The 25,140-nt window shown below is 40.8% G+C and overlaps 1 protein-coding gene across 1 annotated transcript in view; it reads left to right on the plus strand.

Moving 5' to 3' along the window:
- Positions 1 to 18,942, plus strand: part of LOC100700417 (XK-related protein 7) — a 102,446-nt gene extending 83,504 nt beyond the window's left edge. The window contains exons 2-4 of the mRNA XM_003457614.5: positions 2,741 to 2,940; positions 10,537 to 10,756; positions 13,344 to 18,942. Of these exons, the coding sequence (XP_003457662.1) occupies positions 2,741 to 2,940; positions 10,537 to 10,756; positions 13,344 to 14,157 (1,234 nt within the window). The 3' untranslated portion in view covers positions 14,158 to 18,942. The remainder of the gene's footprint in view (positions 1 to 2,740; positions 2,941 to 10,536; positions 10,757 to 13,343) is intronic.
- Positions 18,943 to 25,140: the final 6,198 nt, after the last annotated feature.

The following is a 25,140-nucleotide window of genomic DNA, read 5'->3' on the forward strand; positions in this document are numbered from 1 at the left end:
GTGTTCTTTGGTGTATTGAGAGTTTTTTCATGTGCCATGTGCAGAGGTGTTTTTTTCTGTTCTCAAACTGATCTCCCTGTTGGAGCTCAGTCTGGGGGGAGTTATTTTTTTTCTCCTTATCTTTCCTCATGTTGTGCTTTTCCATGTTATACCCCTCTGACCTGTCTTCCCCAGGTGATGTTTGTGTAATGTATGTATGGTCGGATGGGTAAGATGGCGCCGCCATTGCGTGCAATAGGTCGGCAGCCTTAACATGAAATTTCCCCTTGTGGGATTAATAAAGGTATATCAATCTGACTTTATGACTTTTTCACTGCAGCTTTTGAATTTATCAGTACAGGGAATAACAATCACAGCTTCAGTATGGGGAATAATAATCATAGCATCCTTATAAGGACTCACAAATGTCAGAAAATTCCTTGAGGGAGATGAAACTATTGGAATGGATGTGAAGGAATGTACAAAGAAGTGGACAAAAATCTTTGTCCTCACCTTCCAAAACACTGATAGCAACAAAGGGAGGGCACCCAGAGGTTGTATTATAAAACACTGGGTAATTTATACTTAATGCACCAGCACAAGCATAAATGCTACTAATGACATCAGCCTTTTTCGAAGGGTACATTGTAGACACTACAAAAATAGCACAGCAGAAGTCTAAATCAGGCCTTTGATTGTGCTATTTCAGCTACTTTAACAGGCCACAGTTGCTGTATGTCTGCAAACCACTTTGCAACCCACCTACCAGCTCGTGGTACGCATGTGATTTAACCAGTGTTGTGTCCACCGTCAGTGATGTTTCTCTCCTGTTTTACTGAGGAGATCTTGCAGTTGCCACACCACAGAGCTGTACACCTGGATATGAATGACTACAGATGGTATAATAATACTGTTTCTCCTAAAACTACAGTTTAAAATCATTGTAGTGCCTCACGTCTGTTTTCCATAAAGTTAGCCTGTTTTTTTCTTTGCTAAGACTTCATTTTGCACCACAGGTGAAAAATATCAGATTTCATATTGTTACTTGTCACTAAATAAAAATAATACTGCTCACCTGTATAGACCATTTGAACCATTGTAACCAAAACTGTCACTGACGGCAAACAAACAACAGCAGGACGTCAGAGCTGAGCAGTGACAGCTGAGGATGAAGATGTTTTCCTCTGAGGTGTTTTGGTCCTCTCGGGAGAGCGGCACGTTGAGGTTTCACATTTTCTGAAACATGTAATTCAGCTTTTATCCCTGCTGTACGCTACAGTCTGCTTCTCCCTATGTTCACGCACAGAGCTGGAAATCAGATTATTCACATTTGCTAGCGACGCCAAAATAAGTGGGAAATAAAATGTTTACATCAAGTGATAAAATCTATTGTGAAATCTTTTTATTTCTTATTCCCAACAGGAGAAAGTCTTTATTTTAGAGTACGAATGAAAAAGGAACCATTCACTTACAAATCCGTTTTAGTGGCGTCTTTCTGATCAGAGATCCATGCAGGGTGGATTTACTGGAACTTTGTTGCTGTTGAGCTTTTGAAATCTATTCTTTTTCATACTCTGATGGGAACAGAGCCAAATATAACCAGGGCCAGTGTGTTTGTGTGTTAGCAGAATCCCAAAGAGGTCACGTCTGGCTCTAATACTCTTATGTATTTCACTTGTTGACCCCTGACAGAAGCTCTTGAGTTTGTTCACCTGATTTCATTTATCAGAAAATTCTTCTATTTTCTACCACTAATCTACTTCTGGGTCACTCTGCTGCCATCTCTGTGTGGCATTCAACTTAGCCAAGAGACATAACCTCTCCTGGGTTTGCCCCAGGGTCTCCTCCCATGCCTGAAACACCTCACCTAGACGCCCCCAGAAGGCCCTCAGTTCCTTTTGAGAGCAGAGGAGCGATGGCTCTACTTTGAGCCCCTCCTGGATGTCAGACCTGCTGACTCTGTCTCTGAGAGTGAGCTCAGACAATTTTATAGCCTCTGTTTGTATCTGCACTCGTTTTCTTTTCAGTCACCACCCATGGCTTTCAGTGGGGGTCAGAAGGACGCTTCAGATTCACTGCAGACAAACCGTCTCTCAATCTCTTGCTCCACACTTGTGAACAAGACTACGAGATTTCTGAACGCCTTCAGCTGAGGCGCCAGCTCATCCCCAGCTGCGAACAGGCAGTCCACCTTTTTCTGGCTGAGAGCCACAAACCCAGCCTAGGAGGCTTTCACTCTCATCCCCGATGCCTTTTCAGTCAGCTGCAAATGCCCCAGTTCAAGTTCGAGGTCACTGCTCGATGAAGCCAGTGCACAGCAGAGCAGAAGAGCAGTGTGTGACTTCTAATTTTAGTCAGTAGGAATCTGAATTGCTCTGATAACATATCTCAGAGACGCAGGAATAATAAGGAAAGATCATACATGGAGATCTGAGTCTGCATCTGCTAGAAAACCCCTCGTGTGATTTTAGAAAGGATGCCAAGCACGGCCATTTTCAGTAGAGATGTAACGCTGTATAACTCTAGTTTTGAAGCTTTACAATAGTTTCATCAGTCATTTTTTCCCAAACATTTCCCAGTTTTGCTTGGTGAAGATGTCATGTGTGTTCATTCATAAAGCCCAAACTTTTACTTTGCCACTGCAGTTTTTAAAGTTATTATTGGTTTATTTTTGGGATGACTTTCAGGTTGTAACTAAAAACGAAGACTGGTGTTTAAGGGGATGAATCACCGTCCTTAAACCTCTTTCTCTCACCCTCAGATACATCCACGCACTCTACCTGGGTGCCAAGAGCCGCTGGAACAGCAACGGGCCCCGCCGCCAATTCCACTGGAGGCTGATGTTTGAGAGCGCTGACATCACCATGCTCCGCCTCCTGGAGGCCTTCCTGAAGTCGGCTCCACAGCTCGTTCTGCAGCTGAGCATCATGGTCCATGAAAGCAGTGTTCTGCCTCTGCAAGGTGACGCATTCAGCCGTCTTCTCCTCTTTCAAAGATTTTTAAAACTCTTGTTCTTATGATATACAGCTTTATTTTTCTTTTTTTAACCATCATTATCAGTGGCTATCGTAAGACTGGACAAAGTTTTCTGCTGAGATTGGGCAAACAGCACTATTGCTGCAAAGACCAAGACATGTCATAGACGAAGATGCAGAGGGTCAAAGTTAAAGGAGGAAATCAGTCTATAGACTTATTTGGTTTGAGCTAAGAAATAAGAACCAAACTGTAATAAGGCAAACTTATTCTGTGTGTGTGTGTGTGTGTGTGTGTGTGTGTGTGTGTGTGTGAGTGTGTGATATCACTAGGAGAATCTATGCTTTATTCATGCACCTCTTACAAGAAGCAGATTGGCCTTTGATGAATAAAACAAAACAGTCTCTCTCCGCCGCTCTCTCTCTCTCTCTCTGTGTGTGTGTGTGTGTGTGTGTGTGTGTGTGTGTGTGTGTGTGTGTGTGTGTTTTGTGTGTACTTTAGTACTTTTCACACTCAGTGTTCACACACACCTGGCGGGCACCAGCAGCAGCAGAAGACAAGTGTCAGAAACATATTTAAATAGTACAAAACACACAGCTGACTCATAAAACCCACAACGCACACATGTAGTCTGCAGAATCCAAAAAACTAACTTCCTGCATTTGAATATCTTTAAAGTTCACCTTTACTGTTCTGCTAGGACTCTGTGTTCAGTTACAGACGAGTGGAGGGCAAACATCTGTGCGAGGCGCAGCTTCGTGGCTGCGGTGGACGCAGGGCACACCGACTGTGCTCAGTGTAGCGGCAATATCGACGTGCATGGCTGCAGTGACAACACAGAGTCTGCGTCTCTGCAGGAAACATAGTACATCTGCTTTGACATCCATTAGAAGACGGCTTACGGCCCTTTGAGAGTGTATAATATTTCATGTTAAAAAAACAAAAATGTTTAAATCCAAATCCCCGTACAATCAAAGATTAGTAATATAATCCAGTCTTGTAATGCAGGTTGTGTGAATATCACAGTTTAGATAGTATTAGATTGTTATGCATTCATTTCTGCTTAACTTGTGAGCTCACAGATTACACTCATTCACAAAATCATAATGAAGTCATCGGTTAATAAGGAATGGCATATTTAACAAAATAAAATCCCGCGACTTGTTCTGTAAAGTTTAAAAAGCAGATCGAGTGCAGAAAGTAGTTATTAGGGAAAAAACTGTATTTTAATAACAGCTAAAAATAACAAAAACTGCTGAACATGAAACTACATCAAAATAATAAGAAGCAACGGAGCTGACCGAACTAGAGACACAAAGAGATGATGTGCACCAGAAGAAGAAAGCCTCATCACAATAAAATATTCAAGTGATTAACAAGTACCTCAATTTACTACCTAAGCACTCTTCCTGAGTAAATATACCTGATTACAGTAAGATTTAGCCTTTGAAAGCATGTTTTTATAGCGAACCTATTGTGTGCAGTAGCTACAGTAGCTTTGCATAAGTCACTACATAACAATCAGTCATAAAAGGCTGATGGGATGTTGTTGTCACCCCCCCAAGCAGGCTGTCAGGCAGCGTGGACACTGACGTGTGTGAATGCAGTTACTCGAGAAACATGCGATGTAGGATTTTCAAATTCTAATAGGAGCATCTAATAAAACTCTCACACAAGTTTTAATACCGGTGACCTTGACCTTGTCAGACGTCACCTTTCCTGCAAATCACCCAGCATTCTGAAATGTCTGCCATAGCTGTGACCTGGGAAGCTGAGGGGCTCTCATTAAACGAGCTGTGGTAGCTCACATCTTCCTCTCTTTAAGACAACTTTCTTCTGATTGGATGCCCCCTAAAAAAAAAGATGAGTGGGCGTGGCTTCTGTGCTCACAGCCAGAGCTGTGCTCACTGAGATGACCGTATTAGGTTTAACCACTCTTTATGACATCATTCATATTAAGGATGAGGAAGAACTGTGAAAAAACAAACCTTTTGGCTCTCAGGCATTATTCATACACACACCTACATTATTTGGTTTATTTAGGTTTATTATGAGAGCTTTAACATTTTGAGCAGTATGTGTGAAAAAACTGGGAAATGTATAATAGATGCTTTTTAACCTCTAACCGTCCTTTGTGTCCCTCCTTACCAAACATCCTTTATCTCATAGTCTAAAAAAGAAACTCAGAGATAAACGTGTCCGAGCTCTCACACACACATATCCCCGTCTACTTTGACCTACCATCTGTTAAAAAGCATTCATGTTTTTTAATGTGGGCACTCATACATACGCTCCTGCAGCGCCGGCAGTACTGAAGAGCTGAGAAGATTCACCATCATTGCACTATCATTATCCATTATCATTTTATCTGTCACACGAATCGAGTGTCGGTGTAGCCAATTAATCATTCAAGTCATCTGTTAAGAACAAATCCCAAACATTCGCTGGTCCCAGTTTCTCCAAATGCCGAGCTTTCCAAGCGTAACAAACTGCATCTGTCACTGTTTAGCCATAATTCCCTTTGTTTTGGGTTCATTTATTGCAAGGATGTTTTGGTGTATTTTCTCAAGCTATACTTCAGGATAGTTGTTGTGTTGCTAACCTGATTTATAAATTTGGTTGTGATTTATCAGCTACGATAATGGAGGTAATTGTTGATTGGGAGAACAGGCTGCGGTTGGATTAAGTTCATCTCAGTTTGTTATCTTGAAAAGGTGATTTTCCATGTATTTATTTTTGCTTTTATTTTCTAATCTATTTCTCTTCCAGCTACAGTAACTCTAACATGATCAATGTTCCTCCTCCAGAACATTACACTGATAGCGCCATCTCCATATTTTCCCATCATATGAAATGTACCACTTCACTCAGATTGGGGGTTTTCTTTATCAGACTTGTTTTTCATGCTCACAAATTTCCATTTTTTTTCTATCTGCTGTGCTTAATCTCTACTCCAAACCATTTTTTTGCCCACAATTACCGGGGCAGTCCGGAGAGCGAAGAAGACTCGATCCTCAATTGCTTTCACCCTTTGAAAGCAATTCCCTGTGATTGTATCCCAGGAAACAATCATTTTCCTGTTTTTTCTTCTTTTTTTGCATCCCCACCCACTAGGCGATTCATTGCAGATCTCCCATTGTTTATAGACGACATGATCTGTTCCTTGAAATCCCGGGGGAGATGGTCTGGGGTCAAATGTTTGGCTCTCTCATCTCTCAACTTTTAGAGATTAGAGACACTGTTTGGATCCCAGAATCCACATTAGCTAAAGGAACCTACTGATCACTGACACCACATTGTTACTAAAATCTGAAACAAATCGATTTACACACAAACAGGTTGTCATTTTTTTGCAGTTTTAATTTGCCTTTGCAAAGGGGTAAAAGAACAACATAAAGAACATGGCAGCATGGCTGACAACAAATAGTAGAACCATTCATAGAAACTCGCCATGGTCCAAGGATCGAGTCAGAGCCTTCCATTCAAAGACGGCTTGTACAGTTGACTTATTAGGATCTTATAGAGACTGTATAAAGACGAAACATGATGCCATGGACACATCAGTAAGGCCAGGTTCACACAGAGAAGGGCACAATCATAAAATGTTCCATCACATTGGTGACACTTTAAAAACAACAAAAACTACATAGACTAAAGAACGCTTAAACATTTCTCCAACATCTTAGCATTTAAAAAACGAATCCTGTCATTGGTTTTCTTCCAGGTCACGGTCATGGTGGCTGCAATCCAAGTGAATACACCAAAACATCCAACTTTTTCAGGGCCTTATTGAAATGTTCCCCTGCCAGCTGAGAAAAGCAGTTTCCTCCCATCAGGATAAGTGCTGTAAAGTAAAATAACTGAACGATGTGATCTGCTGCCTCTCCAGCGAGTCTCTCATCCTACAGCTGGATTCCACAGTCTTGGACTCAAGTTATCTTGAGTAATCTTGAGAGGTTTACACATATAAAGCAGTTCTAAATGAGTCCGTGTTAGAGTGGATCTCCACCGCAGAACAAAGACTACCGTTGCTGTGGTCCAAGATGGTCGACTGGAAGTGCGAATAAACTTGGGACGTGATCCTCTCAGCTGAAGCAGCTGAATGATATCAAAGACAGCAACCAGAACTCTTGGAAACATTGGATTATGTTAAATAGCACAGATGTAAAAACCCAAATAGTCTGAGTTCAGTTCATGCAAAACCAGATGTTTCAGTTTCTGTGAAATTCTGTGGAGATCATTTCCTTTCCAAAATTAAAGGAGCTTAAGGGGAATGACTCATATATCAAATCAAAGCAGAGAGAGGTTTGAAGTTTAAAGAACTCCTTTCCTTTATTAATACATATATAGCATTTGTCTGGTGAAGGCAGCCCATAATTTTCTCTGTTCTTAATGCTGCTGAATCCTCTTGAGACATATTGTTTCAAGCAGTCTGTACAGTAAAGGAGTGACAGCTCTCTCCTTTAATCAGACCTCATTAAGGAAACACTCTGTGGTTTCTCTGGCCTGCCACTGGTCTGTGTTAAATTGGTTTTGTTCAAATATGGAACAAAAATGTTGCTGTTTTGTCACGATAGTTTCCGTTTTCCAACCAAGCTGCGCAGACGCCGAGAATGTTTCATTTTCTGTTTGCAACGCTTGATGGTGTTTTAATAGTTTCAGCCATTTCCATTTCCATTCGTGTTAGACGAAACAAGCTGATGCATCAAGAGAGCCAAGTTTAGAAATAAGGAGACAAACTAAAAACACTGCAAAACTGAAGACAAAAAGAGAAACGTATATTAAATACCAAAGAAACATGTCACATGTAAACAAAAATATGGGCCTAGCACTGTGTCCCTACTGTGCTAGAAAAACCTTACATGTGCAACAGCATTTAAATTCAGTCAAGTCAAAAAGTAAGAAGAAATTTTAAAAACAATAAGTTTTCTGACTTATGAAAAAATGGCGCTCTCCAGCTGAGGACCCGTTCACACTCTGCACCTCCGAGTCGACTTTAAAGTTTCTTTTTAAGGTTGATCTCAGTTTTTAAGAGAAACATTTTAGAAAAAACTTCAGATTAATCAAATGCAAAGTCGGTGCAGCTCTTTCTCTGCTCACATTTTAATGCCTTCTCAGTGTGATTCACGGCTAATTTGAGACAAGACTGCATGATTAACACGCATGAATATTTAATATGCTAAACTGTGCTCTGGGCGGTTCGCGGCAGGCCTGAAAGTTACATGTGCGGGCTAATGATCATTTGACTTCAGTAGAAGCTGGTTCAAGTCCAGATAAATTTGACAGCCAGCAACCCTAACCCTTTTTTTTCCATAGTAAAAAATAAATAAATATATATATATGGTAAAAAAAATGGTATATTTGGAAATCTCTACATTACGGCAACCAAGAAATTTAAAAAGGAAAGGAATGCAATCAATTAAAATGCAATTAATGCAATTAATATGCAATAAGAAGAATAACATGAGTGAGGTGGTGTTTGTCCTTGTCAGCGGAGTTAAACCAGATGTCAGACAAAGGTTTCAGCCATATTCCCAGTAAGTTCACCAATCTCATCCTTATTCTTGTCCAAACCTCTCACATTCCTTAAGATGATCACTTGAACAACTCCAGCTCTGAAATCCTAGAGCAATCCTAGACTTTCTAAGCTTCCTGTTTCTGTTAGCAGCCTGGGAGTGTCCCTTTCCTCATACAGTCCATCCTCAGGATTATAGGACTCACTGTGGGAATGGATTGAGATCACTAGTAGACTAGTAGACTAAAACACATTTTACCTTTGCCTAAATCAAAATGAGAAAAAAGAACTGACTTTAGAAGATGACAGAGTTCTTAAAATAAAAAAACAACAGGAAATGTTCCAGCAGGCCTCCACTCAGCACGGCGGGAAATAAATACACACATTTTAAGCTTAAAGAGAAAAATGTAGGAGCATGTTCAAAAAAAGAAAGCCATACTACTTTAGGGTGAGATGGTTCTTAGTACTTCACATGTATTCCCACCTGAAGGATTGAAGCTGGGATTAAAGTTATGTGACTTCAACCAAAAAAGGCAAAACCATACCTGATTTAAAATGGGCAACCTCCCCTGTGAGGTGTTCCGGTTGTGCCCCTCTGGATCAGTTTAACAGTGCAGCTGTTTATAGATGGCTCAAATAATAACGTAAAAATATTTAAGAAATCTAAAACAAGAATAATGAATGAGTCAAGCTTTGTTATTTGACATGTATGTGATTGTCTCTGATTTCACCAAAGATCTCAAGGATCAGTACTGGCGATGAGAAGCTGGTTTCTCCACACAGACCAAACGGCGTTTTTCCTCACTGCTCAGGAGGGCACTGATGAGCATCTTTACATCTACATTCACAAGAGTGCGCACCACGAATTCACACCAAAGCTGAGTGCTTGTAGCCACGGTCTTGGGTCTCCATGTTTGCCAATTTTGGATCGCTGCGACTTTGTTTCTCTTCCCTAAACTTAAATTCAAGTTAAAAGCTGATTTGATTCCTGACCCACTGGGAGAGATTCAGTGTGCTTTCAGTTGCACAACGGTCAAAATTGGACTCCCAAGCAGACGCCTAATAGAGCAGCATTACTAAAAGAAGACCGTGATATGAAAAGAAGGCACATTTTTATCAAGTACAGTTTTTCTTAGTTACAGAACTCACGGATCACATCTCAGACACACATTTCATAATACAAGCAATAAATCAGCTTACAATTATCTGACCACATTATTGAGCCACACAGGGCAATTTAAACTACCTCTGTTAGTTAAAATCGAAGAATCCCTGATAGTGATTTTGATTCTTTGTTATAAGTTGATCTTGTGCTGTCTGTGTGTTTTAGTCCAGTGTAGTGAACAGATTTAGTTGTGTGTTTCATTTTCTGTTTGAGTTCTAGCCTCCCCCCTCTCGGTTTAGTTGTTTGTGTTTGTTGTCCTCATCCTTCCTTTGCCTTGTTCAGTGTTCATGCTTCAATCTGTTAATTTCTCGTCAGTTGTTGATATTCTGGTTAGTATTACTCTCCTTTGCTAGTTAGCTGCATCTCGATGTGAGTTGTACATCGTCTCTCTTGATTATGTTCAGCTGTCTCGTTACCCTCCTGTGTTCAGACCCCCATCAGCCTTCTGCGTGTAGCCTCGGGCTTCCCTTTGTTGTGTCATCTGTTTAGTCAGCGTACTTTGGCTGTCTGAGTTTCCTCGTGTTATTCCCGGGATGCTCCTGTGACTATTGGATTTCGATTTGCTTGCGTTTTAGATTCTGAAATCAGCCTGATAAACGGCTCACCTTTTATTTGACATCTCAAACTCTTTTCTGCATCCAAACGCCACACAATCTACACACTGTGACATCCAAATTTAAACTGCAGTTTAAAGTTTCTCTTTCCAAGGTCAAAACTGAAGTGCCAGTATTAGTATTTTTTTCTCTTTTCTACCACTATGCAGCATGTCGATACTGTTATACCTGCAACCTCCCTGCTCGGGTAGCTTTATAATTCTATTTAACAATATCACTGGTGTTTTTTATTATGAGCTATTCAGTCAAGTTAATAACTATAGTCCTCTTATTTTCCCCCCTCTGTCCAGGTCTATCTGCCTCGGCCTCCTTGGTCTCACTGGCCTGGATGATCGCCTCCTACCAGAAGGTCCTCCGTGACTCCCGCGACGACAAGCTGCCCATGTCCTACAAGGCCGTGATCGCCCAGATGCTGTGGCACTTCTTCACGATTGGGGCGAGGACTGTGGCCTTTGCTCTCTTCGCCTCCGTCTTCCAGCTCTACTTCGGCATATTCATCGTCAGCCACTGGTGCGCCATATGTGACCTGATGTTAAGAATCTGGGTCCCAAATGGGAAGAATTAGACACCTGCTGCATTTTTTTGTTATACAGAGAAATCTATACCCTCTATTCCAGTAATATTAGTCAAATTGCATTCCAACAGCAGGTAGACAAAAATCAAACTAAAGAAAGTCATGTAATACAATATATAAAGAGCAAGTTTGGTAAATATATTCCCTTTAAACATTAATCATTAATCTTGCTTGTTAAATCACAGAAAACAGCTTCCTACACACTTTACAGGTTCTTCCCCCAAGCAGGGACATTTAGCAGAGGCTAATTTATAAAATACCTTCAGTGTTAATTGTAATTATTCATACAGCAGGTTTAGCAAATTGGTGCTGAAAGAATGTAGCCTTCTATAGGGAGAAGGTCAGTCTTAACGTCTTATCTCGTGCCCAGCGATCATTTGCATTTGGGCACTTCTGTATGTGTTCGCTCTACTTTAAATGGCTTAGATGTGATATTCTGTGCCCAGAGCATTCATTAAAATCTCTAGGAATGGATTGCCTGATATTATCGCTTTGTGTTTAGGGATGTACTTTGAGGCACAACTGAGAGATTTATGTTATCTGTCTTGTATTGCCCCTTTGTCTTAGTGTTCATTTGTGACTTCCTGTACTCAAGGCAGCTATAATCAATATTTTTATATTACTGATATAAATCAAATGTGAAAACAATGGCACAATGTGAAAGGTGCTACTTGTGGTGAAGACCCTACAGAGCACTATCACCTCAATGTGCAACTCCCCTCGGTTTTGCAGAGCGTTGTAGCGAGCTGCATCGCATTGTTTGGCTGTTCAGCTCACGACTTTACTGGTTCATTTTTACTGCTCTCATACTGTGATTGTTCTCACAGCTTTTTTCAGTAACAAAGCTTTAAATATCCTCTCTTCACATCCTGCTCAGCACCAAACAGCATGCAGTCAGAGTTTGCAATTAGCTGGTGTACACTGAGGAGCAGTCAGCTTTTGAAGAGACCTTTTATTTCCCTCAGATGATCGTGAAGTGCGCAGATTTTATCTAATAGATGAACATATCCTCTGTGATGTCAGACACTGGTTTGTGGACTATGGAGACATCGCTCAAATGAAACAAAATAGTGGTGGGTAACAGCTGCAAGCTTGTCCAGAAGATCAGCTGTTGCAGGCTTAAATAAATCTGGCATGTTGTTCGCTCGCATCACTTGGATACAGCAATTTGCAATTCTAAGGCAAAGATAAGATTCTGTGGATTTCTGTTGAATTATGTCAGCAGCTGAGTTAATTTCACTTCTATTGGCCTCATGAACAAAGTTTACAGTAAAAAACAGTCTAAAAATATGTCGTTAGTATTTTGACAGCTGTGGTGATTTGGAGCCTTTCCAGTACTGGTTCTATAAACAAAGTATATCCTGACAGTGATGTTAATTGAAGGTTAATGAGTCATTAGAATTACAAGTATTTGCCACTCGTAAACATGTAAACAGAGAAAACAGAGAAGCTCGCCAAAAAGACTGCTAAGCCCTCAGCTATGCAGACCTAGAGCCTATTCGGCAACCAGTTTGTGAGTGGTTGTTGGAGGTTGCTGGCAGTCGTGAAATTGGTTTCAAACAGGGTGCTGTACCTGTAGTTTGCATGGAGGACATCAGCATGTCTGCAAACATTTGCCATTTCCTCTCAAATGTTGTAAAAATGTTGTAAAACTTGAAAACGTTTGATGCAAAATAGAGACAGTAAATGTTCCTCTTCAAAGTAAAAGTTGTGCAACCAACAGATTTCAAAATCAGGAACTTTTATTTTGAAGGTGAACAGTCTCTGTTTCCAGTTTGTGACACATTTTTCAGAAACTACTGCATGGCGAGTAGTTTACAATTGTTACAATTACAATTACAATTACAATTGTTTGCTGACCAGTTGGTGTTTACTGACAACAATGGCAACCTGCTCGTTGCAACAAAGTTTTCTCTTATGACCAATGGTTGCCAGATGGTCTCTAGGGCTGTTTGACTGGGGCATTATATGGAGAACACTGGATCTCATGCCAGTCTTCTAGATTCTTATATTTTGTATGATTTCATAATTGGTACTGCTGGGGGAGATAGAGGAAAAGTGTGAGGGATCACAAGCATCTTTAGCAATCTTCCAGTGGGAATCATGACTGTCTTCAATTTTAAAACTTGGGCAATAAAGACAAATAAACTGAAACTCAGTTCCTACAAAACTGACTGCAAATGTCAGTGTCTATAGGTTAAGCACTGTGTTATGTTTGCAGATTTCTTATGTGCATCTGTTATCTACAGTAGCTTATTAACGCATAGGCTAGCATTAGCTTTCTAACAGCTGACTGTAGGGTCCTAAAATAATCTTTTGACATAGAAACATTTTATGCCATTTTGTTGGCATTCTGAAGCATATTCTGGTCTAATCTATTTTCCTTTTCAAAGAGTGCAAAGTTAAAAAAATTATTACAGCCTGATTGAAATTTTGCAAAAGACTCTGTATATCATATCATATCTTATTATAAGGCCCACGTTCATTGTTGAGACTAGCTGTATTGTTGTTTTGTCTTTCCAGGTGTGTCATGACCTTTTGGATTATCCAAGGTGAGACTGACTTCTGCATGTCCAAGTGGGAGGAGATCATCTACAACATGGTGGTGGGCATCATTTACATCTTCTGCTGGTTCAATGTCAAAGAGGGCCCCAGCCGTTTCCGTATGACTGTCTACTACTCTGTGACGCTGGCTGAGAATGTGGCGCTGACTGCCGCCTGGTACACCTACCGTGACCCACAAACCGCCGATTCTTCTGCCCTGGTGGTTGTATGTCTGGTGGCCTGCAGCTTTGCCCTGGGAACCTTCTTCATGCTGGTGTACTACTGCTGGCTGCACCCAGATGGGCCTGTTCTAGGCTCACAGTGGGGAGGATGTGTTGACGAGGGCGTGGTAGGTTCAGGAGGGGTGGCGGGAGTGATTGATGCTTGCCTTACTCCATCACAAGGATCCCAAACGGATATAGTCATTACCAGTCCTCCAAGGACTCTGCCCAGGACTAAAGACACAGGGGAGCCAGTTCCCGGGGAGCGAGAAAGGGACAGGGAGAGGGACAGAGACAGTTGCCTGCCTGTCTTCCAGGTACGTCCCTCCCCATCCTCCTCTCCTGCACTCCTTCACAGGACCTCCTCGTCATCTCGTGCACATGAGGGACCCGTGATCCGGATCGACCTCCCGAGAAAGCGATACCCAGCATGGGATGCGCACTTTATTGATCGACGTCTGCGCAAGACCATTCTGCTTCTGGAGACCACATCAGGCATCAGCCCCCGGATACAGTATAGGAGCAGCATGATGGGCAGCAAAGAGGTATTGGAATATGAGACAACTGTTTAAGCCAACAGTGGCTTTTAAACTTATAAATGCAGTCTGGGACCAAGGCTCAGCCTGAGATCAGTTCTCATCCCAGGACTATCTACGCCAAGAGAAGCATGAAAAGAAGATGCTGTGTGTCGGGCAGCTCTTTGAGAGGTTGTCAAAACTTGATTGTAAAATGTGAAGCGCAATCTGGGACCAAAGCAGTCCGGGAGTAAGTAGCATGAATGAGCCATGGGAAGTCAGCGGAGTAATGCTGAACTGGGATAATCTTCGATTTTTTTTTTCTAAAAGTTTTGAGGGAAGGAAAATATCCCTCATCCTGGGACCAAGGTGTGTTGTTTTATCCTGCACGGTCAGTACAAGAAGTAAAAGAATTTGCAAGAAATTAAGTTGTGAAGTTTGAGATAATTGAGAAGCGGTCGGCTGCATGAACTTGAGCCTTTGACCCAAGAAAGACAACAGAGACTTTCCGGGGAATGTTTAGGAAACTAGAAAATGCATGGGACATGCAATCAGTTTGGTTCGGTGTGATTTGGTTTGGTAACATCGGGACTCAAATTGAAAAAAGTCATTTTCCAGTCCTTTGTCAGACATTTGGTAACAAAGATAATGCTTTGCATCCAAAAAACAGACATTTTTTTAACATTGCAATCACCAACTCATTGCGAGCTTGTTATGTTTCATACTTCGAGAATCACAGTGACATCGAAGAACACATGCATATAAAGTCGTGCATTTCTTTTAGCAAGAATAAAACACAACAGTTTTTGCTAATTTGTGTACAATCATGACACCAAAAGGTTGCATGTCCCTCACAACCATCCGTCAGTCGTGTCCCAAAAGAAACGCAATCTTGTATGCTTGGCTCCGATCTCATGCAACCACGATGATGGAAATGTAGGCCTGACATCTACATGTGATATATTCACTCATCCATATGTGTTATGATAGCAGCCATAGCAAAAGTCTCCCTGTTTACATCCCAGCTGCGCTGTCAATGCCCGACACGAGAAAGGACTCATCTGGAAAAAATAAATCAGGACTAAATGTGAGGATGTGAAAGTGGGCAACTTCTGCCATGGCTCCCACCATATGGCATGCTGTAACTCACCACAAACAGGCCTGTGATGTACAGTTGAATAAATACAGATGTCAGATATAAGCTGTTATAATAAGCTGTAGTTAGACGAATGACTTTTGAGTGAAAAAGCTTCATTTTCTTGTGAAATTCTAAATCTCATCCAAAGTTTTTCAGAACTCGTAACATGTAGAATATGAAGGTTTCCACAAACAACATTTTTCAAAGAAAACAGTGAGAAATTACTCTTCACGGTATCAACACAAGTTTGCTGAATACATTTAACAGTGAGCAACAGACATTTGCTCAAAGCAAACTGAATACAAACAATTAAAGATGAAAAGCACCTTCATGTTTTAGTAAGCTAACTAGTCAGCATTAGGTGCTGTTTCTTCTCAGAAACAAGATGTTGGCAAGGGTCGAGTGAAAGGTGGCGCTGTTTACAAAATAAATCCATAATCAGGTCTTTGATTTAAAGATTTCTGAAGATTTAAATTCAGACCGATGTCTGCATAAGAATAAGAAGAATCTGATATCTTGAAGCAGATGCTTTTGTTTTCTGTTTGTAGTCAATTTGTAGTCCTGTTGGTCTTCTATTAAATTAGCACAGGGCCTTGGTTCCATACAGGTAAACAGTCTGTCCAGAGAGCAAATAAGGGATTGAATTTTGGCAAATGCAATCTCAAAACAATCAGTTCTAAAATTAACCTGCAATAGTAAACAAAGACTTCTGGACAGAGCAGGAAATCCTGGCTCAGATATCCATTAGCTGCTGCTCTGGATATCCTTATGTACCCCTGCCCCCAAAGGCTGATAGATTTGAAGTACGTTTGCTGAATAGAAAGGAAAAGCAGATTGGCAAAGAAATCCTCTCTGCACCTTTAAACTCTTGTTGCGATGACCTGCAGCAGGAAGGTACACCTTGAACATATCCAGCAGGGCTGATCAGTAAGCAGCTTCAGAGGTCGAAGTTTAAATGCTGCTGCTCCCAGGTGTGGATGAGTGTTACTATTAATTAGAAGCTGCTGGATGCTGAAAGAATCACGCAGGGTCAGCAACACCACCCAAAGGAAGAACAGTTAAAGGGAAAAAAAATACTTGCATCAAAGCCAGCATTTGTCCTCTTGCATTTTACACAACAGATTTCTCTCCGGCAGCCTCTCTTTGAAGTTCTTTTCAAAGACGTTCTCTTTCCTTTCTACTTAAAAGCCTTTAGGGTTAGTCTGTGCATTTAAGGTGATCTGATCTTTATGGCCATCCCAGAAACACTTCAACCTATGCTGTGGTTTTATTTTAAGCATAGCTGATGTAGAAAACATTACATTATGTGACCCAGATGCATCTTAAGAAGTATGTTGATGAAAGCGCTTTTCAAAATGCATTTAGTGTACCATGCAGTGATGAAGACTAGCAGCTCGTGATGCCAGTTTAACTGATTTATTAACCTTAGGACTTGGAATTGGAAGATCTTTAAAAAAAAAAGATAAAATGTATGAAGTGCTGCTAGATATTGAGTGGTGATGGCACGAAACAAAACCAAGGCACTCTGTTTTCAAGTACAACGATGATTTATTCTCCAAGCTTTCTGGCAAAGTCAGACAATATGTATTGACTTTAAGTCTTCATCAGAGTCTAACGAACACGTGATTTGTCAACTGCACATCAAATAGAAGCCATAGTGCAAAATCCCCATAGATGTCAAACCAGTGCAAGTGCACAAACAAGTCTTCAGGATTGTATTTATGGCTAACAGCAACAAGCACAAAAAACTACTTGTATGGCACAAATGTTACAGTAAAAATCACATTAAACAGCCACGAGTTTGTGCCAACATTTAGACTGTAGTCCTTCAAAAAGCTCCACTGACAGATAATATTAGGAAAACATAACTTGTAATTAGATTACACGTAGACGGGAGCAGTGTGCTTTTTACTTTTGGAGTTTCTTCCTGCTTCTGTGTCCAGTGTGGTTTCAATTCAACTGTATGCCGATTGTACACAAGGATAATGTAAGGTCTAAGGGATAAGCGTGGGAAAAATTACAGTCTCTTGTGTACTTTAGGTCAGTTGGTAGAGCAAATCGCTACAAGCAGCTTATACACTTGCTTTTTAGCAATCATGGTTAATGATGTACTTTGTGGTTACATATCCTCTAGTAGACAAATAAGAGCCAAATCTTTCCAGTACCTGAATAACATCCTCTAGCACACCCAGTTTCTCTAAGCTTTTGCTGTGGTCTGTTTAATCTGCTGCTACTCGTACTTCACTACCACACAGTGTTTGTTTGGATCTTGTGGATGTGCTGCGACTAAAAGACTGTGTATAAAAAATGGATGGCTGTCATCATCTTTGCCTTTTGCGACCTGAGGTCCCGAGCCACGGTAGATTATGGGAAACTGGTCCAAGGACTCGGCGGTTTGCTTCGGTCGGCTGCTTTAGAATGAATGCAGACTTCCATGTCCATCTTTCATATGCAGTCTATGGTTTTGCCAATTCCCCCAGAGCCCTTGAAGTCACATGTGCACAAGAGCCACCATAATATGCTAATGTGAAAGTGTCATACAACTAAACCCAAACTCCTGCAGCTCTGCCACGGGAGTATAATCATTTGCTCAGATTCTGCATGTAAGAGCAGCATCTGAGTTCCTTCCAAATTATCTAGACAACAATGTGAGCACTTGAGAGGCTCTACAAGCTCACCCCTAAAATTCCACTGTAAACAACCAGTCCTCGAAGGCGTCGTAGGATATGTGTAGTAGCCAGTTTAAAGCAAGTATAGCAGTGCTCTGATGCTAACGAGGTTTGCAGGTATGCTAAAAAACTGTTATGTCTTTTTAACACCACAGCCGTTGGTGGTCCGAAAAATTCAGGAAAGCAAATGTTTAAAGAAAAAAAGAAAAAACAACAACAAAAAAAGTCTTGATAATTACAGTTTTCTTATCTGGACAGTGCTGTGTCCTACCTGAAGTTGTGGATGTGGATGTTGGTACAATGGTGACAGTCATGGCGATGTTAATGGTGCTGAAAACAATGACTCTATGTCACACATGATCATGTCATGTCGAACATGATGTTAACGGCTAATGTACAGACGATACATACGTCAACCACCCAGTCACGGGGCTGAGGGGCGGGCTTTCGCGTTCTCGGATTGGGTAATGAACCAGTACTTTGTTGTTGAGGTAAAAATATCAGTTAATAGTGGTGCGCTGATTATATATAGACTTGAACAAAAAACATGTTTAAAAGTAAACAGTGAGTTAAAAAACTCAAATCATCTTTTATCAGTTAATGCAAGTATTTATGTTTATTTATTTTTGTATTTGTTTTATATCTATTTATCTATTGTTTACTCACTTGGTGGCCATGTCTTTGGTATGACTCTTATATTGAGATGTAAGAACTGAAAATAGTTTTTCTTTTTTTTCTTGTTTTTTTTACTCATTCTCTATATCTGTATATATCAGAGTGATGCTATTCTAAGACGTGCGTGTATGAGTACGTGTGCTTTGGTTTGTATGTGTCGTATGTACAGTATGTCTGTAAGGATGTGCTCTTAGTTTTTTTTGATAATGCTGCTTAAACATCCTCTGAGTGAACGAGCAGAAAATAAACCAGTGGTGAAAATATCTATGACGATGTTAAAAAAGAACTCAACAAGCTGTGCTGATAACTGTAGATGGGAACAATACTGTAGTAAACATGGCTGAACGGCCATCAAAATAAGCTCCCCGTGTGTGTTTGTGTCTTCTTTTCTCGTCTTCCTTTACCAGTTACATCTATATTTGCTCAAAATATAATAAACTCAAGATTTTACATTGATGTGCAGCTCAGTGTACATTACCATGGTAACCTCTGCTGCAGACCTAACCTGCTCAGGGCCAGATTATGTTCTAGAGCAGGTATGAAATCATCTACTGACCAATCACTTCTCTGGAAAATAGCATCACTAGTTCTGGAGGACCTCATCGTTTTTTACAATCAGTGATAAATGTACAACGGTTCGATTGTTATGTAAGTCTTGATACACAGCAGACCTATATGTACTTTTTTGTTGTACTTATATCAAATTTGCACATATAGACTCTGCATCTGTAATCGTACTACTCCTACTACTACGTTTGCTTTAAGATTGTTGATGGAGAGAATAGAGAAGAGAGAGGTGGAGGTATGCTCTGGAGAGTGGAGGAACAAAAGCAAAACAGAATATGTGTGTAAATGACAGGGAGACAGGTGTAACGTTGAACCTGAAAGCAGTGGAGGTTTAAATACCTGAGGTCAACCACCTAAAGCGACAGACAGTGCGCAAGACAGGTGAAGAAGAGAGTGCAGGCTGGGTGGAGGGGGTGGAGACGAGTGTCAGGGGGGATTTGTAGTGAAAGAGCAGGTTTACAAGATGATAGTGAGACCTAAGTATGGTTTAGAGACGGTGCATATACTGGATAAAGGATGTTGAATAGGAAGCTGCCAGGTAGGAGGAAAAGAGGAAGACCACAGAGAAGATTCATGGATGAAGGAGGACTGCAGAGGTGTGGTGTGACAGAGGATCTGCCATGGCAACCCACAAAGAGATGAGCTGAAAGAAGAAGAAGCTGACGAAGACCACATTTGATTTTTTTATATATTTGTTCGTTAAACTTGTTCTCAGAGCATTAAACCACACAGGTGCTGCAGCTGAAAGAATGAGGCTAAAACTGTCTTCTGTCAAATCCTCTCATGTCTTAATGAGCTGTGATACTTACAAAGTCCATTAACAGTCAGTATTCTCACCTGCTTTCCTTCTGGCCTTTGAATAGGACACACTCTTATAATATAGTAGCTCTTTACACGTGTGACTGACCAAAGCAAAGGACACACACATTCATACTTTGCTCTCACACAAACTCACAATCTGCAGCAACTGTGATGCATTCAACCTGTGTTATATGTTTATAGCTTTACCTTTGTAAGATCAGCCGTTCTGCTGACACTTTCTCTGTTTCTCTGCCACTTTTACATGATTGAGAAACCCTAAGTTGACTTACTGAGTTTATAACTACCTGTGCTTGACTGCGTAGACACATAACAGCATTATATGTTATTTATTAGATTTAAACTGTGTTATATTAAGGGGCATGTGTGACTGATTGGTACACAAGATTGTGAACCTCAAAGTTATTTCTACATATATTTGGCTTAAAACCTTCTGAAATTCCAACACAATGTAAAGAACAGAGAGCAGAGAAGCCAGTCAAAGAAATGAAAGAAAAATATTTGATTATTTGTTTATTATAAACATTCTTACAGACACAATAAATGCTGCACCACATTTCCAAAGTCTTATTTCAAACCTATTTCCTTATATTAAATAAGTTGCAAACAGAGCTCAGTCTTTAATCGTCTAACGAGGATTTTCCAGAGCGAGGCGGAGCTGAAAGTGAAGCTGGCGCTCCACCAACCTCATTCTCCCGAATGGTCCCGCCTTCTTTCTCTCATTTCCTCTCGGCTCTACTCCGTCTTTCCTCTCGAGGAGGAAAGACATACTTTGATCTCTCCATCTCTCTCGCGTCGGCATGCCTACATCCCGAGGATTTGTTGTTTATTTGTTTGGCATCTCTGGAGGACCGGCGACCAAACTGTTTGTGTCTTTTTTATTTTCTTTGTTGTTTGTGTTTTCTTATCTTTTTATTCTTTTTATTTACTTAGCAGAAAACATATTGTGTACATAGATGAGTATTCTTTCTACTGCTTGTTCGTTTGATCTCTTATTTCGACTTGTTTTCTCCGTGCCTTCTTTGCTGATTTCTGACTTGTTTCTACTTCTCTGTTTTCAGCTTTCTGTATGTCCATAATTTTCCTTTCTGCTTTTATTCATTTTTTCCTTTTATTTCACCTTCTTATGTTCGTCCAACCTCCTCTATCCACCCTATTAGTCATTTTCTATACTGTTTTAACCCTTGTACCTTTCTCCTTCACCTTCTTCTATCTTTACTGATTTATTTCCTTCATTCTCTCTCTCTTCTTGTCTCCTCACCCTCTTTCTGTCATTGACCTTGTTTTTTACCTTGACACCTTCCCCTTATGACTTAATTCACTGCTCCTTCCTGTCGGTGCTCATCTATCTGCCCACTCCCCTTACTTTCTTGCTCTTCAGCTACCCTCCCACCTTCCTCTTACTTTAAATTGTTGTCCTCTTTTATCTGAATCTCCACCATCATCCATTTCATCCTTCTCTCTTTCATCCTTTTTTCCTTCCTCTTCCTCCCGTCTCGTCCTTCGTGCGTGTCTCTTTTTTTCTTCTCTTCTTGCGTCAGACTTCATGTTTGTGAAGTGTTGGGTCTTTTAAGGATGCCGCTTCTTTGATTTCGCTCGCATGCACATTCACACAGATGTACATGAACACATTTACGTGGATTGCACCCGATGCACAAACTCACACACACAAAGACACACAGTCTTTCAGAGATATACCATTGATGCAGTGCCAAAACATTTTAAGGTTTGAAGTTTACAGCTGTTTCATTGATGTGTGTGTGTGTGTGTGTGTGTGTGTGTGTGTGTGTGTGTGTGTGTGTGTGTGTGTGTGTGTGTGTGTGTGAGAAAGACAGAGAAAACATCAACAGGAGGTGAATCCATGCGGATGTGTGTTTTTATTTCACTCACAAACTTGTGAGGGCACACGAGGTAATTTTGTGTTTATTGCTCATATTGGACTGTTATTTTGAAATCCTTGAAACTGCTGCTCGATAAGGATGCTGAATATACACTAACCATCATTTCATTAGTTACACTGTGCTATGTCTTTGCCATGAGAACGTCCTGGATTCTTCATGGCATGGATTTAAAAAAGTGTTGAAGTCATTCTGCAGAGGATTTATTCCATATTGACATGATCACATGAGAAATCCCATCCCAAATGTGCTCTATTGAATTAACATCTGGTGACTGTGGAGGCTTTTTGAGTCCAGTGAATGCACTGCCAAGTACAAGAAACTAGTCTGAGATGATTTGAGCTTTGAGACATTGTGTTACCTGCTGGAATCCTGCAGCCGTCCGATAGGCACAAAGGGACGGACATGATCAGCGACAATACAAAGATTGGCTGTAGTATTTAAACTAAACTGTTACTTAGGGGCCCAAAGTATGTAAGAACAAAGCAAATAACAACAAAAAATCCCCACATCATTCCACCATGAGGGAGTTTATCCAGATTTTGACCTTAGTTTCTGAATGTTGGAACGGAAATCAAGACTCATAGAACAGACAAACTGTGGCCTCACGTTGCTGTTCTTAGCTGACAGGGCTGGCATCTGGTGTGGTCTTCTGCTGCTGTATCCCATCTGTTTCAAGGTTCAACATGTGCCTCCAGTATGCTCTTTAACATACGTTGGTTGCAACAAGTAGTTGCAGACAACGTATCCCAAAGTAACTGAGTTGCTGTTGCCTTCCTATCAGCTAGAAGCAGTCTGGCCATTTTCCTCTGATCTCTGGCATCAACAAGGGATTTTCATCCACAGATCTACTGCTCACTGGATGTTTTCCCATTTTTGGACCATTCTTTGTAAACTGTAGATATGGCTGTATGGGGAAATCGTAGTAAATCAGTAGTTTCTGTAATACTCAGATTGTCCTGTGTGGCACTAGCAGCCATTAATTTCAAAGTTCTGTTGTCAGCATTGAAGCCTGCAGGTGTATATCTCCTTGAATATCAATGCTTCTGACTGTTTGATAGTGGAAAAGAAAACTAAAACACAAAGAATCAAAGGCCAATAAATGAAACCAACTTCAAAGTGCCAAACATTGCTCTTCCTCTAATGGCTCCCGAAGGGCGACAAAGTTCATCCATCCTTTTATTTTGCAACCAAAGGAAAATAAAAGAGTTTTAGTCATTGTTGTTCTAGCTAATTTTAAAATGCTAATTTCAGATGATATTATGAAACCTTATTATATTTGAAAGTTATGTGACCTCTAGCAGCCATGTGAGCTCATGCAAAATGTATATCACCTGCAGATCGAGCCAAATGTAGAGCAACCTAGAAAATCTGAAATGTGTGTAAATTTTGCAGGTGGAGTTATTTTTAAAAAGATATTTTCCCTTAGCCTGACTAAGTAGCTATTTTGCCTGAACCCATAGTGTTATTGGCTTAACATTTCTCGCTTACCCTGAGAGGCAATGTCGCCCTTTTAAGCACAACAAAGTCCACACTTGGAGGCTGAAAGGATGGTAACAGAGAAAGTCACGGACTTTACAGCCAGAAGACCACAGTTCATGTCCTGTTATTTGCAACGTGAAGGTATTTGCTTCACTTTGCAAGCATTTGCTCTTTTACTGTGGTTTTCACTTGCTGGTCAAGTTTAGGCACCAAAACCTACCTGGAGAGTTTTAGGAAAGCTTTGTGGTTTGGTTTAAAAGACAAGGAGGAGTTTGAATTTCAGAGAGAAAGAGAGAGATCAGGACAAGAAAAAAAAAGAAACTCAAAAGATAAATGCCCCATCTTTGTCTCCCGTTACCTAGGTAACTGGACGATCGTTAAGCCCTCCAGTCACCATGGAGTAGTTACCCTGACAATAGCTGTGCGTGCATGAGGTCTGTGTGTGTTTGTGTGTCCATTTCAGATAATACACTCAAGTAGTATTTACCATCAGCATGTGGCCGTGTGACACGCTTGTGTGCATGTGTGTTTCTGTGTGTGTGTGTGTCCCTCTTTCTCAGAAAGGTCACAGGTTTGACGTTTCCTCTTCTGCCTCCATCAGTGTCCAGATTAGGACAATAAAGTCCCTCCCACCCTCCTTTGCTCCCCGTCCTCCTCAATCAGTTAGTCTTCGTCACAGTGCTGCCTCCTTCAGGCCAAATCTGCTCACTGCAACAACTGATTCTTTAATGTTTGGTTTCAAACTGTTCATCAGCTGGGCATCGGGAAGCCCAGCGATATCACAGCATGTGTTTTATCTTGTTTAAGGAAACCTTCTAAAATGAGTAACACGCCTGCTGTGTTTTCCATGTTACTATTCTTTTTATTTGATCAAAAATGTATTTTTTTAAAGGAAAAATCTTAAAATGTTAATTTGTTATCAAAATCTCTATAATTGTAAGGGTGGAAAGGCCAAAACATCTTCCCTCCTTAGGTGTTTTGATCATCCATCCATCCATTTTCTGCTGCTTGTCTGGGTTTGGGTTCTGGGGACAACAGTCAAAGACACCCAGAGTTCCCTCTCACCACACAGGAAAAGGATGGATAAAGCCAGTCCTGTCAAAATAGAAATGTTTTATCAGAAAGAATTAAGGTGATAACCCAGAACAACTTTTCATTTGCAGTGACATATCTTACAAATGGACCCAGCGTGCATCGATATATATATATATATATAAAAAAAATTCCCCACTCGCCCCTGCGGGCGGTTTATCCTTCAAGCTCGGGTCCTCTACCAGAGGCCTGGGCGCTTGAGGGTCCTGCGCAGTATCTTAGCTGTTCCCAGGACTGCGCTCTTCTGGACAGAGATCTCTGATGTTGTTCCCGGGATCTGCTGGAGCCACTCGCCTAGCTTGGGAGTCACCGCACCTAGTGCTCCGATTACCACGGGGACCACCGTTACCTTCACCCTCCACATCTTCTCGAGCTCTTCTCTGAGCCCTTGGTATTTCTCCAGCTTCTCGTGTTCCTTCTTCCTGATGTTGCTGTCATTCGGAACCGCTACATCGATGATATATATATATATGTATACATATATATATATATCTACATATATGTATAGATATATAGATATTGATATATATTTATAATGTTCAGTATGCCAGATTACCAGTCCAGGTCAGATCATGACTGAAAATAAGATGCTTATTGATCAAAAACAGGACTGTAGTATCTTTTCCAAAGGCTGTTTTGTCCCAAATGAAAATTCTGTCATCATCAACACAAAGGACGCAGATGTGTTTTTGCTGGTAAT

This window comes from Oreochromis niloticus, linkage group LG20, assembly GCF_001858045.2.
Source record: "Oreochromis niloticus isolate F11D_XX linkage group LG20, O_niloticus_UMD_NMBU, whole genome shotgun sequence".
NCBI classification, from domain to species: Eukaryota; Metazoa; Chordata; class Actinopteri; order Cichliformes; family Cichlidae; genus Oreochromis; species Oreochromis niloticus.